The sequence below is a fragment of the Drosophila rhopaloa genome, unplaced genomic scaffold, assembly GCF_018152115.1.
Source record: "Drosophila rhopaloa isolate 14029-0021.01 unplaced genomic scaffold, ASM1815211v1 contig_178, whole genome shotgun sequence".
NCBI classification, from domain to species: Eukaryota; Metazoa; Arthropoda; class Insecta; order Diptera; family Drosophilidae; genus Drosophila; species Drosophila rhopaloa.
In genome coordinates this window covers 8,381,376-8,394,953 of record NW_025335059.1, presented here as the reverse complement: position 1 = coordinate 8,394,953, position 13,578 = coordinate 8,381,376, and the positions used below count along the sequence as shown (strand labels likewise).

The 13,578-nt window shown below is 38.8% G+C and overlaps 6 protein-coding genes across 7 annotated transcripts; all 6 read right to left on the bottom strand.

The window, feature by feature from the left end:
- On the bottom strand, positions 1–1,481 carry LOC108037572. Its single transcript, XM_017114174.1, has 2 exons — positions 977–1,481; positions 1–494 (listed from the first exon to the last, which is right to left on the bottom strand). Exons 1-2 carry the CDS (start codon positions 1,403–1,405, stop codon positions 39–41), a joined length of 885 nt encoding a protein of 294 aa, XP_016969663.1. The 5' UTR covers positions 1,406–1,481; the 3' UTR covers positions 1–38.
- Positions 1,482–4,003: 2,522 nt separating this feature from the next.
- On the bottom strand, positions 4,004–4,699 carry LOC108037567 (calmodulin-related protein 97A). Its single transcript, XM_017114170.1, has 2 exons — positions 4,584–4,699; positions 4,004–4,508 (listed from the first exon to the last, which is right to left on the bottom strand). Exon 2 carries the CDS (start codon positions 4,506–4,508, stop codon positions 4,062–4,064), a length of 447 nt encoding a protein of 148 aa, XP_016969659.1. The 5' UTR covers positions 4,584–4,699; the 3' UTR covers positions 4,004–4,061.
- LOC108037566 (calmodulin) lies at positions 4,392–5,214 on the bottom strand. The gene is made up of 2 exons (XM_017114169.1): positions 4,584–5,214; positions 4,392–4,508 (listed from the first exon to the last, which is right to left on the bottom strand). Exon 1 carries the CDS (start codon positions 5,134–5,136, stop codon positions 4,642–4,644), a length of 495 nt encoding a protein of 164 aa, XP_016969658.1. The 5' UTR covers positions 5,137–5,214; the 3' UTR covers positions 4,392–4,508; positions 4,584–4,641.
- Positions 5,215–5,260: 46 nt separating this feature from the next.
- On the bottom strand, positions 5,261–6,147 carry LOC108037569 (calmodulin). Its single transcript, XM_017114172.2, has 2 exons — positions 5,511–6,147; positions 5,261–5,455 (listed from the first exon to the last, which is right to left on the bottom strand). Exon 1 carries the CDS (start codon positions 6,016–6,018, stop codon positions 5,521–5,523), a length of 498 nt encoding a protein of 165 aa, XP_016969661.1. The 5' UTR covers positions 6,019–6,147; the 3' UTR covers positions 5,261–5,455; positions 5,511–5,520.
- Positions 6,148–6,178: 31 nt separating this feature from the next.
- On the bottom strand, positions 6,179–7,320 carry LOC108037568 (calmodulin-beta-like). The gene is made up of 2 exons (XM_017114171.2): positions 7,231–7,320; positions 6,179–6,957 (listed from the first exon to the last, which is right to left on the bottom strand). Exons 1-2 carry the CDS (start codon positions 7,263–7,265, stop codon positions 6,447–6,449), a joined length of 546 nt encoding a protein of 181 aa, XP_016969660.1. The 5' UTR covers positions 7,266–7,320; the 3' UTR covers positions 6,179–6,446.
- Positions 7,321–11,624: 4,304 nt separating this feature from the next.
- Positions 11,625–12,394, bottom strand: LOC108037574. Of its 2 annotated transcripts, none has more exons than XM_017114176.2 (2): positions 12,318–12,394; positions 11,625–11,922 (listed from the first exon to the last, which is right to left on the bottom strand). In XM_017114176.2, the coding sequence occupies exons 1-2, from the start codon at positions 12,385–12,387 to the stop codon at positions 11,666–11,668; spliced, it is 327 nt and encodes a 108-aa protein (XP_016969665.2). In that variant the 5' UTR covers positions 12,388–12,394; the 3' UTR covers positions 11,625–11,665. The 2 variants fall into 2 exon arrangements, with proteins under 2 accessions (XP_016969665.2, XP_016969666.2); XM_017114177.2 differs by having other exon boundaries at positions 11,625–11,919; positions 12,318–12,392.
- Between the last annotated feature and the right edge of the window lie 1,184 nt (positions 12,395–13,578).

Here is a 13,578-nt window from a genome sequence, read left to right as displayed (position 1 = left end):
TGTACTTTAACCAAATAACATTTATTCCAATTCAGTCTTCAATTAGAAAATATAGCTTTACCCTGCTCGTTGTATTCCCAATCTTCCGGTTGTCCTTTTACTGTTTGCTCCCGTTCTATCACCTGCCTCTGGTGCTCCTGTTCCTGCACCATTTGCCGTTGGTCTCCGGAAGCTCCCCCGATTTCCTCCCCAGAGGATCTTCGATCTCGAACTGCTTTTTGCCTGGCTTCGGAGGCGGCACAGGCGGCCCTGTAAGCGGCCTTCTTCGTATTGGTGTAGTCCAGTTTGGCGGAGCGCAGCTGCTGAATCAGCATCTCTGCTCGCTGGCGAGCGGTATCCACAAGTTGGTTCTTTTCGCACAGTTCCTGCTGAGCACCGGAAGCAGCCGCCTCGGCATTGCTCACTACGTCCTGGGCGGTTTTCACCGAGCTCTGCAGCGTCTGCAACAGCGTTTGAGCCTGTTTGGCAGTGGCGACAGCGGCATTGAGATTCGCCTGAAAATAAAGTGATTGAAGCTTTAAATACTTTAAAAAAAAACCGATTAACAGCCAGTTGTATCAGTAAAAATAACAAAATCAAAATACTTTTATCCTTTTTCAAATATTCAATAATATAATATACTCGCTAAACACAGGGTTTACGTTCCTAGAAAATGTTAAATGTTAAAAATGTTTAAATTTAATGAGATCATATGTTTCTATTCATATCATATTTGAAATACATTTGGTGGCAAATATAGTTTAAGCCAGTTTGCTTCAACATGTTTTCTTACTCATCATAAAAATGAGTAATATTCGATTGTTTGATGGCTTTTAAAGCTTCTTTATAGCACTCCTTATAAGGTAAAATCGTGTAAGAACGAGGTTTTTAGCGTGTTAAAAGGGGGGTGGGAGCAAATTTGTAAGACCGACTAAAAGAGTCCGTGTTAAGCGATGGCCAAGTGTATTGGTATTGGATATCAATTGTTTAACCCCACCTGTGAGCCGACCAACGAGTAGCTCTCCTCCTGGACGATAATCTCCGCCTCGTGCACCTCGTCCTGCAGCTGCTCCAGGATCTGCTGTTTTCCCGCCAAGGCAGCCTCGGCGGCCTTGGCCGCAGCAATGGCCTTCTCGGCCAGCTGGTGTTTCACCTGGCGGGCGGCGGCCAGAGCGGCAGGTGCCTGGGTGTCCGACGCCTTCTTGGCCTCCTGGGCGGCCTTCTGGGCAATGTTTGAGGCGGTCTGCTTGGAGTTGCCGTGGCCCAGACCCATGGGGAGATTATCGGACTGATCCATTTCCTGAGATCTGGACTGATGCTGCTGGCAGTTCGAGGGTCGCTGGTAGGTGGCTGAAAGGCTGGTCGGGACCAGGAGCAGGTGATAGAGGAGGATGTGACCCAGGATCCGTGACGATGCAATGCGCATAATTATGTGAGCCTTCAAAGTTGCTGCCAAGTTTGCCTTTTCAACTCCGGCTTGAACATTTTTACATTTCAAGTAGTTCCGCTAAGCCAACGTGCTGAGCGTTCTGTAGAATAAAATGTTTAACAAAGTTTTTTTTTGTTAGAAAAACTCCGGGCAGCAGGGCCGCATAACTTTTCCGCGCAATTTAACTTAACGTTCACGAGTTTCTCATTTTTATTTTCTTTTGTACTTTATTCACTTAGTTTTTTTTCCTGCCCTTGCTTTTCCTTGACATGAAGAGTAGACGTACAATGCATGTGGCAACATTTTGTTTAGGCCTGTTGTTGAACAAGAATTAATTGGGTCGTCAAAGTCCTTCAGCCCCGATAAGCTTAAAGTCTTATCGAAATGGCAAAAAAAAAAAGGAAATCGGGCAAGAAAAAAACAGGGAACTGGGAAAACCCAAGACGATTGCTCGGGTCATTTGTGCGTTGATCTGTTAATCCGAAAAGGGTTTTTGCCAGCTTCCCATGGTAAAAGCCTCGGCTTTTCCACCCATTTGATTGAGGGCCCGAGAAAGCTCCGTCATTAAGCGGGTAAGTTTGTTATGGCCAGAAAGGGGCCTTGGCCACAGCCACTAGGCGTATGCGTAATAAAATCAACAACTTAAAATTTAAGCCCCTAAACACGCACACACATTTCTCTCTCAATTAGAGATAACAGATAACTTAAACAGTTTAAACTGTGTGTATATGTGGCCAGGACCGCAATCGCAATTTGACCAGAGTGTGGGTGCTCACCAGATTCGTCCCCTGGCATGAAAGTCCTTATTTCGACCAGGCCACACTCGTCCTTGTTCATGGACCTCGTCACTTGCATTCGCCTTTTTGCGTATTCAAGTGACTGTGCGGAAGTGTTCCATACCAATCCCCATTCCCCGTTCCCCCTTCACCAACTCTTCACATACTATCCCCTCCCAAAAATGACACTATGGGTGCGGAATGTGGGCGGCAAACCGCAAAAAAAGAGTCTTCTAGAAGAAATCGATGTGCATGAAAATTTCGCCATCAGAATTCCGGCCGTTTTCTGCACACAGAGAAAAACGAAGACACTAAAATCATATAAATACATAAAATTGATTTTTAAATTCTTTAGAAACTGCTGGAAAAGAAAATTTAATGATTATACATAGCTAAAGGACATAATAATAAGAGCTGAATTAAAATGGCTCATGTTGTTTCTATTGTCTTTGAAAGTTTTAAATTAGGTTTAACTTTAAATGTTGTATCTTGAAAACAACTTTAAAGATAGCCTAACCCAATTCAAATTCCTTTTTTTTTTCTATGTGTATAGAGTAATTCAACCAAAACGAAGCTGGAATGCTCTGATAAAATCGAATGCATGGATTTAGGGAGGGACTTTATGGAATATGATGCTAAGAGGGGCTGGAGAAATGAATGGAAACAAACTCATTTGTTTTTTGAATGTCTGGGCTTTGGGAAAACTCATAGATCAAACTCAAAGAAAACTCTTGGATCCAATGTGATTTCTTTCTTGTTTCTGATTTGCTTGCCACTCAAATATCCTGCACTGATATTGCAGTGCCCCCAGACTATCAGATGTTCCATCTAAGGGGGGTCCGGCCCAGAAATTCAATTTCCTCTGCTCGATGGACTGAACATGTCCTGTGAATGCTGCCAACTGAAAACCGAATAGTCTATGTGGCTAGGTGGCGAAGTGCCGATGTCGTACTGGTGTTTGGACCGCATATTGACACATATATTCGCCAGCTCTCGAGTATATATATAATATTTATGCCACTGTAAGTGCTTATTGATGTCAGATCTGAAATTGGAATCTGCCTGGGCTTTTGTTCTTATTCCATGCGGATGCACATTGCATTTAAGGTTTCGATTCGGCTCACGTTGTTTTGTGGACTCTCAATTAAGAAAGTTGGCATTTTGACATGTCTGAGCTGAAACCGAAACTTGTATATCGAAAAATTGAAAATTCATATATGCGTGTGGTTCCGAACACACCCGAAATATTTATAAAGTCAGACACGAGGCTCAGCCCCGTGGGACTCCGACGAGGAGAACGAAACGGGGCCGCACAGCCCACAGTAAAATTTAATTTTAATGCATAAGCAAATTGAATTTAAGCAACAGGAAAATTGTTCGTCTGGCCACAAAGGTGCCGCATGTGGAAGCAAAAACCACTTGCCAGCAAAAGGAGAGGGTGGACTAAAACCACGCAGAGTGTTTCATGCTGAAAGTTTCCACCTGACGGCGAGGCAGAAAGAGAACAAAATTTCTTAAACCAACCACAATTAAGGAAATGGGGCACTTTCATCAAAAATTGTTAAGAGTAGGACATGCTCGAAAAATTCTTGGTCTACAAAATTCAAAACTTTAAGCATTAAGGGAGTTGTAAAATGATTTGTGAATAAGTATGTAACCTTAAATAGGTATTTAATTTAGGAAGAGGTACAAACTAAATAGCAAATCAATATTCTTTAGGTATTGGTCACTTCATATCTCTTCATATAACATAGTAGTTACAAACAACTGGACGCGTTTCGCTTATCCCCTTAGTAACCCCTAAATATGTGGAAGACAATTTTATTTGCAGTGACCCCATTTATTATTTTATTCATGTGACATTAGAAACCAGCCTTCTATTTCTGGCTGATCATCCAAACGAATTCCTCGTAGTTAATCATACCATCCCCATCGAAATCAGCCTCACGGATCATTTCATCAATTTCCTCATCGGTGACCTTTTCGCCGAGATTTATCATAACAAAACGGAGTTCAGCTGGTGAAATAAAGCCGTCTCCATCGCGATCGAAGATCTTGAAGGCCTCGCGCATCTCCTCCTCGGTATCGGTTTCCCGCATTTGCTTGGCCATGATCGCGCAGAACTCACTAAAGTCCAATTGCCCATCGCTGTTGTTGTCGGCATCGGCTATCAGATCCTGCAACTCCGCCTCGGTGGGATTCTGACCCAAGGTACGCATCAAGGTACCCAACTCACGGGTAGCGATCTTTCCTGTAGCATCCTTATCGAATTGGGCGAAGGCGTCCTTGAACTCGGCAATCTGCTCCTCCGTTAACTCAGACATCTTCACAGGTTTTTAACAATATATCAAGGTGCTTTTAGGGCGACAGCTGATTAGAATTTACGAGCGAGAACGTACCGAAACTGATTTGAAAATGAAAAGTCAGGGTCTTAATATGCAACGCCTGCTTAGCACTTCATGTAGTGGACATCATGTTGACAAATCGCACATAGTCTATGTTGCCCTCATTATCGGAATCAGCATCGCGAATTATTTCCTCGACCTCATCATCCGACATTTGCTCTCCCAAGTTCTTCATGATGTGACGGAACTCGGATTCCGATATAACGCCGGTTCCATTCTTGTCGAAAAACCTAAAGGCGGCAATAACCTCATCCTCGGTCGTCATGTTTTCATACCTGAGAGACATAATATAAAGAAAATCGCTAAGATATAGCTCGCCTGATCCATCAGTGTCTATATCGGCATATATATCCTGCAGCTCCGCATCACTGGGATTGTAGGCCACAGTTCGCATTAGGTCCCTCAACTGCATTATGGGTATAACCTTGTGGTCTTGGTCGTCGAACAGGGAAAAGGCCATCTCAAGATCCTTAACCTGATCTTCGCTGAGGTTGTGGGTGCGTATGATGCGCTCCTCAGGCGGCGGAGTGAGGAAATCGAAGTCCATGGCCGAAAAAGGGGTTGGGGCTGGGAAATTTTGAAGGTCACTGAACACTCACTTCAAATTTTAGACTAATTTAAATGTCATGATTTCATTTGAAGTTTAAAGTAAAGTCAAACTTGTGTAACAATTTTGTTGGTCGAAATTACTAAAATTTATTTGTAATAGGAATGATTTACAATGTATATAAGAACTGGTTATCGTTCATTGCTGGACCGTCTGGTTTTTATTTTCAGGTTAAATCAGGACAATCAGGAATTATAAAATCCGTCGAGAGGATAAAGCCACGGGTAGTCATCTCTGCAGCTCGGTAGAATTAAAAATTCTGTAATTCATTTGTAGTTTTATATTAAAAGAGACATAAATTTCTATATACTTACATTTCTAAATTTACGTCTCCATCATCATAGTCACAAAGCGAACATAGTCAATTTTCATTTCTGTATTAGCGTCTGCATCGCGTATCATTTCCTCGATTTCATCTTCCTCCATATCTTCCCCCAAATCAGTTATTATCTGACGGAATTCAGTCTCTGGTATAAAACCAGATCCATCCTTGTCGAAGACCCTGAACGCCAGGATAACTTCATCTTCGGGGGTCGAATTCTCGTACCGCTTTGACATTATGTATAGGAAATCGCTGAGATACAGTTCGCCCGATCCATCTGTATCGATTTCGGTGATATAATCCTGCAGCTCATTTTCCGGCGGAGTATGGGCCACGGCTCGCAGGCAATCCTTTAGTAACTTGATGGGGATTACCTTGGTATTCTCGTCATCAAAAAGGGCGAAGGCCGCCTCACAATCCTTGAGCTGCTCGTCGTCCAGATTGTGCGTGTGGATGGTACGCACTTCCGGTGGCGGGGTACTGAAGTCAAAGTCATCCATGGCAAATCTTTAATGTTTCGGGAGCTAACAATTTTGGGGGACCAGTAAAAATTGCACTCAAAATTTTTTTAACTATAATTTAAAACAGGGTAAAATTTTGTCCTCCAATTAAAAGATGTATGATCACAATGAATTTACCTTTGAAACTGAAAGCAATGATGTCTGGACAAATAAAACTATGTCAGATCTAAAAAAAAAACCGGTAACAAAAAAAGCTTTCCTTAAGAAATCTTCAAAAAAATATATTTTTTTCTAATTATTATTAAAAACAATTTTGCTTGCCAATATATCCTCATCGTTTGGATGTACCAGTTAGATTTTGATTGAATTAAGTGCATTCATATTAAATTTTTAATAATTTTGTTCTCCAATAAAAATGTGTCCAGTGTGATACAAAATGTAGTTTTGCAGTTAGGCGAAAAATATTTTTAAAGTTCAGGTGGGTGCGAAAAGATCTTCTTTATCATTGTCAGGAACTCGGCGAAACTTAACCGCCCATCTCGGTCAAAGTCATAGTCCCTTATTATTTGCCTAATGACCTTTTTTTTGCTATCGCCCTTTTCTACCAGCTGAAGAAGATCGTTTTGGGTGATGAAACCGTCTTCGTCTCTATCGAGCATCTTGAATACCTGGCACATCTCGCGTTCCTCCTCGTTTTCAAAACTCGCCATCACAAAGCAGAACTCCCTGAAGTCAATCTCGCCATTGCCGTCCACATCGGAGGCTCTAAAGATGTCCTCGAGTTCCTTTTCCGAGGGACTCTTATCCAAGGATTTGATCATGGCTCCAAGTTCCTTTATGGTTATCACTCCGCGCTCGTTTTTGTTGAGCTGTTTAAAGATGAGCTTATATTCCACCAGCTTTTGTCCACTTATCAAGTCCATTGAGAGGTAAAGGGCTATCTGAGCATCAGTTAGTTGATCCATGGCTGGGAAAAAACTAGAATAGAGATCCTTAATTTTTGTTTTTTTAATTTGATTCTCTGCAACCAAAAGTATGAAATTAAAAACGATTTTACTTTGACTGAAAAGTCAAAATCCTATTGAGAAATACAATGTGTATTTTAATATTCTTACGAAAAAATAAATAAATTAATGAAATCTAAATCTAAAAATAAAAAATAAACTCTAAACCTAAAATGTTTTATCTTCATTTTATATTGCTATTTTTTTAAGTGTATGTTAATTGTTAAATTGTGAAATTCTTTTTTACTTAGCACCAATTTGGGACGACAGAATAAATTCCATCCGACCACAACGCCGTAAAATAGTATCACTCCGGTAAACATAACAGGATTTAACAATTAAATTTGCAACAATTTCCCGAATAATGTTTTTATAGCCTTTGGCTACGGCTTCAAGCGTTGCGGCTGTTGAAAAGGCATGGGTAATTACATTTTTAATTAAATGCGACGCAGTTTGTTCCATTTTTATTTTATTTTTATTTGTATTTTTGTTGGTGCATTTATACAGCTGTTGAGTATTTTTTCTGGATAGCCATTTTATGCCATCGTTGGTCCCTTGGGGCATAAAAAGTTTTTTTTATTTTGTTTTTATTGAGCGTTACGGGCAAATAGGAAAATTATCCAATGCAAAATTTCGTGCAATTTGCATAATTTGGGTGCAGAGAGAGCGAGAACCGAATTGCACAAACCCATTTCCTTGGCTATCCTTTCTCACACGTGCGCTCCCCAGTGACGCCAACAATGGGAACTTTTTGCTAATGAGAAGCAAATCCTGGCCACGAAGGACACGAAGGATTCAGGATTGGGGCCAAAGTTGAGCCACACAACAAGGCATTGTCAAGCATTTCTCAGCATAGATTAGAGTGGACTTTTCGGACCAGAGATGCTGGGATATATAGCTGTGAAGAAAACAATAGTTCCAAATGTTATGCAGAGATATTTGTTTTGCTAAATTAATCAAAAAGCCTTTAAGGTAAATTTAATATATGTATTTTTTTTTAAGGTTTTATTGTAATCAAAAGAAGAAAAGTAGTAATATAAAGTTTTCAATCTGTCAATTGTATTTATTTAGCGTTTTTAAACAGAGCTATCTTTTCGACCACAAATGTGTGCGGCAAATGCAGCTCAGAATATGTTTGTTTAACTTTAAGCTGGCATAAAAAGGGCAGGAGGAAAGGTCAACAGCCGAGCCGCAATCGAAAAGGCAACAGACCTCTGGGGGATTAGGATAATTTGCATTTCTGTAGTGAAGTAGGACACACAATCATAGGATTTCAATGTGCAAATCTCTTAATGTCTGAGTTGGAGCAACGACTCCATATGATATTAAGCATACGCCCGAGTGAACTTTCTAAAAGCAGTATTCTGGATGAAAATGCAGATGAGCATGTATGTATTGTGTAAGATCAATAACTTTATTAGATATTCAGTAGACGCTCAATTGAGCTCTTTGTCGTATAATTGTGAATAATTATTTGTTAGAATTTCTTAGGCTTTTGAATATTTTTTATTCCCACTTTGAGTATTTTTCTATTTCGCAGATTATTATCATATCATAATAAATATAAATTATCTTTAATATATTGTTTAAAATATAACAAAAGAACTACTATTCTACCTTTGAAATATATGAGGAATTTAAAAATGTCCTATTTTATTTAAATTTTAAACAAATTTGTTTCTGATAATAATAATAAATGTTCCGCATTTTGGCCTCTTAATAGTGTTAAAGTCATTAATAGATTTATAGAACTCTGAACGGGCCTTATAAATTGAATGAACTTTCCGTTCATGAATACGAAATTGGGTTTGACTTCGCTTTTCCCGCTCGCTATTTCAATTAAGCATATGTAGCCTGGTTTTGACCGATAGCTTTGAAATCCAATTGAGTGGCCATTGGCCAGGATATTCAGCTGCTAGAAACCGTTGGCCAGTTTGAAAGTAATGCCATTCAATCACCGCGGATAGCAATTTGAGTCGCAGATTTGTCTATGCCAAAGCGATTCCAATGTGCGGATCCGTACCCGGACTCGGGTCACATTGTAGCGACTGGTTGCAATCAGTTGTGGCCAACAATGAGCAGAGGCATTTGTGAGAAATGAATGCCGGCGGAGTTTTCTTTTGTTTTCCGCTTTCAATCTTGTGCATTGCAGCTGTCGCTTTTCATCAATGGCCAACAGAGCGGGCACGGAAAGCGAAGTCAAGTCCAGAAGGTCCTTGTTTATGCATATCAGACAGCCTCTCACCTTTGGCATGGTACGGTCTATATATATACGCGAACTCTGTGACTGGGCAAACAACGCACTTAAGCCGGTCGGCAAAGAAAGAAGTGTAGAACAAACCCGACTTCCTTGGCTCCTGGGGACCCCATTGCCTCTCCTGTTTGTTTCTATTTCACTTTGATGGCACGTGCGTGGAGTGGTTTTGAGTCCAGGTGATTCGACTGGAGTGGAAAGGCAAATATGCAAGTCAATACCAGAATGTTGCCCTAAGGCGATGTGATGGCTGTTGGGAGTACGGCAAGTGAAATCCACAGGAAAAGGCATTTTTAAATCGAGGGTTAAAGGAAGTTATATATTGTCTATGACTCATGAACTTGTGTGAGTTTAAAATCTCTTCAAAGTGTAAATAAAATTATCTTCTCACATGTTTAAATCATTTTAAACTCCTGTTTCAAGAAGTCCTAGAAAGGTAGCTTTAGATTAAAAGAAAACCAGCTGGTTAATTTTTGACCTACATGTTAAACATTTTAAAATATTTTTACGGCTAAGCCAATTACCTTCCATTAAAATCTGGGTTAGAAGGGAAATCAAGGAGCCTCAGGCTGTAAAGAATTACAGGACTCCGTAAATATTTCCACTTTCCTGTTGTGCTGCTTTCGCTCTTATTATGTTGAAAGCATCTGCAGAGCTGCAACTAATCCAAAAACTTAAAATCCAATCTGGAATATAACTTTGTTTGACTTTTGTTTGCCGCCTTGTATTTTCCCCCATTTTCCAAGATTTTCTTTGTTTGTTTTTGTGGCGCAAATTGCATTCTGTGGGTGTCAACAAAACGCAACTCTCTGGACCGCCTTTTCTCTTGGCTAGGACAGCATGAAACATGATTAAATTACTCATACGCCTCGTGTGTGTGCTTGGACAACAACTTCTATAGCGTTTTTGTGTTTGCTGTTGTTGCACTTGCTCTCATTTAGTTAATTAAGTTTTACAACAGCTTGCCACACGCCCACAACCCGTCCGCCCCTTTAATTAGTTTTTAATTATTTCAGAGTTGAGTGTTTTCCAAAAATTTTCCGGTGGGCTTTGCGCCTGTGTTGGACTTTGGTCCAGAGTTTACTTTTTGTTTGAGTTTTAGTTAATTTTATTTGTATTTTGCAAGTATTTGTACGCCCCCTACAAAAAAAAAGGGAACTAGGGCTTTGTTCATTTAGCACATTATTTCTACACGCTTTGTTTTTACTGCAGTTGGTTTGTTTGTTTGCTCGTTTGTTCTGGGCTGGCTAAAGTTTTGTGCAAGCCCATTAGCCTAATAGCCCAAACAGAAGTCGCCGTCAACCTCGGCAAATTTAGTAAAATTAACTTTTGTTGCAAATGAATTTAGGCAGAAACTAGTTCTGTGACTCATCTACACAGAATTCAATAGGGCCATACATTCTTTGAAAGGAGAATCGAAATGGTATATTTAAGTTTTTTATAAATAAAAAAAATTATATCTTTTTTTAAATTAAAATTTAAAAAAATTGTTTTTTATTGTACTTATTACTTATTATATGTAATAGGTAATCATTTTTGGAAAGAAATTAAAAAGTTGTAATCTTTCGAAATTATTTAGTAGAAATGTACCATATCAGATAGGTATGAGCCAATTTTTGTTCTGCTTAAAATATACAAATAATGTTAATAATGTGAGCGAATGGTTTTTTTTGTTCACTCAGTAATCGCCTTGAAACAGTTTACTCAATAATGTCCGTTTACTCTGCAATCGTATTAAAATCGAATATAAAATAAAATTTCCTGCCCAGAACCACACGTTGATTTTAATAAAGTAATCTGTATGGAATGGGATGAAATAACTCTGTATGCACATGCCTCCTGCCTTTTTATAGTTTGGTCATCAGCATAACACTGATTGAAATGGGCCAGCAAACATTTCACTTTATCAACTTGTGCATATTTAAGCGTGTTTGTATCTGAGTCTGTGTCTGTTTCTGTGAAAATTGGCTCAAACGACAGCCTGATGCAGCCTGAATACAAAGGGAATTGCGGGGGACTCGGCCTAGAACAAATATTTACATGGCTCGGTGTATGGCATTTGCCATAAACTACCGTAAAACAATAAAATTCGCAATAAACCAAATGGAAAGCGGCAACTGCCGGCTCATGTGAAATGCATTGAAAGCAACAACGCAAACAAAAGCCACAATACAGCACAATTCAACAACAAAGCCAAACGAAACGTTTTTCATAACTTAAATTGCCAAATGCAACGGGGGGTTAAAAACACAGAACAAAACAAAAAAAGTGAAGAAATAAAAGAGTGGAACGTCAACATAACAGTTGGGAACAAAGCCGTAAAAACAATGGCTAAAGACGGAATGGAAAGCTTGAATCTGATATATCCAGACAACAAACATAAGCAATTGGATTTGGGCCTCTTGACTGATATGCCTTATCGCTTTTATTATTTCCAATTGAACCACCAATTTATAACCTGCCACAGAAACTGAAGAATTATTACTATGTTTTGACCTATAGAATTCTGAACTTCCGTTTTCGTCTCGAAAATATTATTCTTTTCGATTTTTGATTCTTTTTTTAATATATCATCTAAATCAGGGTCCACGGTTTCATCTACCATCTTCTTTAACGAGGGGCAACTGCCTTCATCCACATTCGCATCATCCTTCCAGATATCGGAGGTTTCGGCTACACAGTCTGCTAAAAGTTCAAAACATGCTTTAAAAACTAGTTGTATTTGTGTTATTAAATTGATTTTAATTTGTTTTCTTAATAAAATAACTTGTTTTTAAAAGTATCAATTTAATAAAGCTAATCTTGAATTTTACATTATTAAAGAATAACAAATGTTTGTTATGTTAAATTCAAAAGCTGAAAATACATAGTAATATACATATAAATATGAATCATTTTAGTAAATCTTTTTCTACCTAATAACATTAAAAGGATTAAGAAAAATTAAGATCAATCAGTAATTTGTAAGTACCCAGTGTGATGTATTTTGTTTGCTTTTAATATATGTTGTCTTGGCAGAAGTGACAAAAAATAATATTTTTTTAACATTGAATATTTATTTTAGTATTATGTCTTCTTACCCTCTGCTTGATGTTGGCCCAAAAAGGCGAAACCAAAGACTATCAGAAAAGTAAACAGAGTTAACGACATGACTACCTTGAATATACTGCGTTCCTTTGTTATTTATCGCTTATATTTATAGGTTCGTAACAGGTAATTCGTTTCGTTTTCGGTTGAAACTGGAACGAATTGTGACACTTCCCGTATTTTTAGTTGGAGTACACTAGTTTCTAACTTTTTGCAAGCTGCATAATCTTGTTAGCCTTCCGCCTGGCAACACTCTATTTTTAGCTGCTCATCTTTATGCTGATTTATCTGTAATCCAACTTACGTTTTAGCCACTTAAGACCGCAGTCTGCCTTTTGCCACTTGCCAACTTCCCTGACCCCCGTTCGGGTTACAGGTGGCTTTGTAACAAACTTAGTTCAATAAAGTTCGCCCTCGTCTGGTGCCTTGCGCTTTGATCATCGCATCACATGCGTCTAAAGTGGCTTTTCCTTTCTACCAACACTTTTAAAGGCTTTTTTGCCCTCGCAACCGGGGCAACATATTCCGACTTAGCGGCCTTCCCCGGAAAATCTCTTTGAAGTGGGCTTTGGGCTGGAAGGCCAGCGTCGAGAGTAGCAACTGTATCAGCTGTTTATATTTAGGTCCTTTAATTTATTGCCTGTCAAGCTGCTGGTCAGTTCGGTTGATAAACGGCTTAAGCCGATGGCCAGGATTTCTCTCTTTCATTTGGCTGCCTATTCGACATTCAATAATTTGCCTTCGGGCGGGGATACACTGGTAAAAAAAACCGTCGATTTTCAGGAACACTAGGCAAATACCGAATTTGGTCAAAATATGTCATCATTATTATTAAAAAAACAGACGTAATGGTAATAATTTAAAACTTATTAATTATTATATATCTTAATTGGAAAAACTAGCCTACAGTAAGAATAATAATAGGTATTTACTTTATAAGGCAAATCATATCAATTAGTAAGTTTGAAAACAAATATTTATATATTTAAACAAATTAATTTTATAGCCCCAATTTTAATTTTATTGAGATTTCATCTTACAACTACATAGTACTAAGACTATTATTCTATATATTATTTAAGGCAATGAAAGCAACATTTTTTTTATATTTTCTCAGTGCAAGTGTCTCATGTGAAACTCGCTTGGCTGTGCAGAAATTAAAGCCATGAAGGTTCTTCTATATAAGTAGGAAGTTGTTAGTTGCTGGCAACATGAGAAACAGCAGCAACTGCAACAGCAGCAACATCCAACTTG

Coding starts and splice junctions, on each gene's coding strand:
- LOC108037569 (XM_017114172.2), bottom strand. CDS start 6,018: ATGGATGACTTTGACTTCAGTACCCCGCCACCGGAAGTGCGTACCATC.
- LOC108037566 (XM_017114169.1), bottom strand. CDS start 5,136: ATGGACTTCGATTTCCTCACTCCGCCGCCTGAGGAGCGCATCATACGC.
- LOC108037574 (XM_017114176.2), bottom strand. CDS start 12,387: ATGTCGTTAACTCTGTTTACTTTTCTGATAGTCTTTGGTTTCGCCTTT. Junction 11,923..12,317: donor GGGCCAACATCAAGCAGAGG/GTAAGAAGACAT, acceptor TTGAACTTTTAG/CAGACTGTGTAGCCGAAACC.
- LOC108037572 (XM_017114174.1), bottom strand. CDS start 1,405: ATGCGCATTGCATCGTCACGGATCCTGGGTCACATCCTCCTCTATCAC. Junction 495..976: donor ACTCGTTGGTCGGCTCACAG/GTGGGGTTAAAC, acceptor CTTTATTTTCAG/GCGAATCTCAATGCCGCTGT.
- LOC108037567 (XM_017114170.1), bottom strand. CDS start 4,508: ATGTCTGAGTTAACGGAGGAGCAGATTGCCGAGTTCAAGGACGCCTTC.
- LOC108037568 (XM_017114171.2), bottom strand. CDS start 7,265: ATGGAATTTATTCTGTCGTCCCAAATTGGTGCTAA. Junction 6,958..7,230: donor TCGTCCCAAATTGGTGCTAA/GTAAAAAAGAAT, acceptor TCTCTATTCTAG/TTTTTTCCCAGCCATGGATC.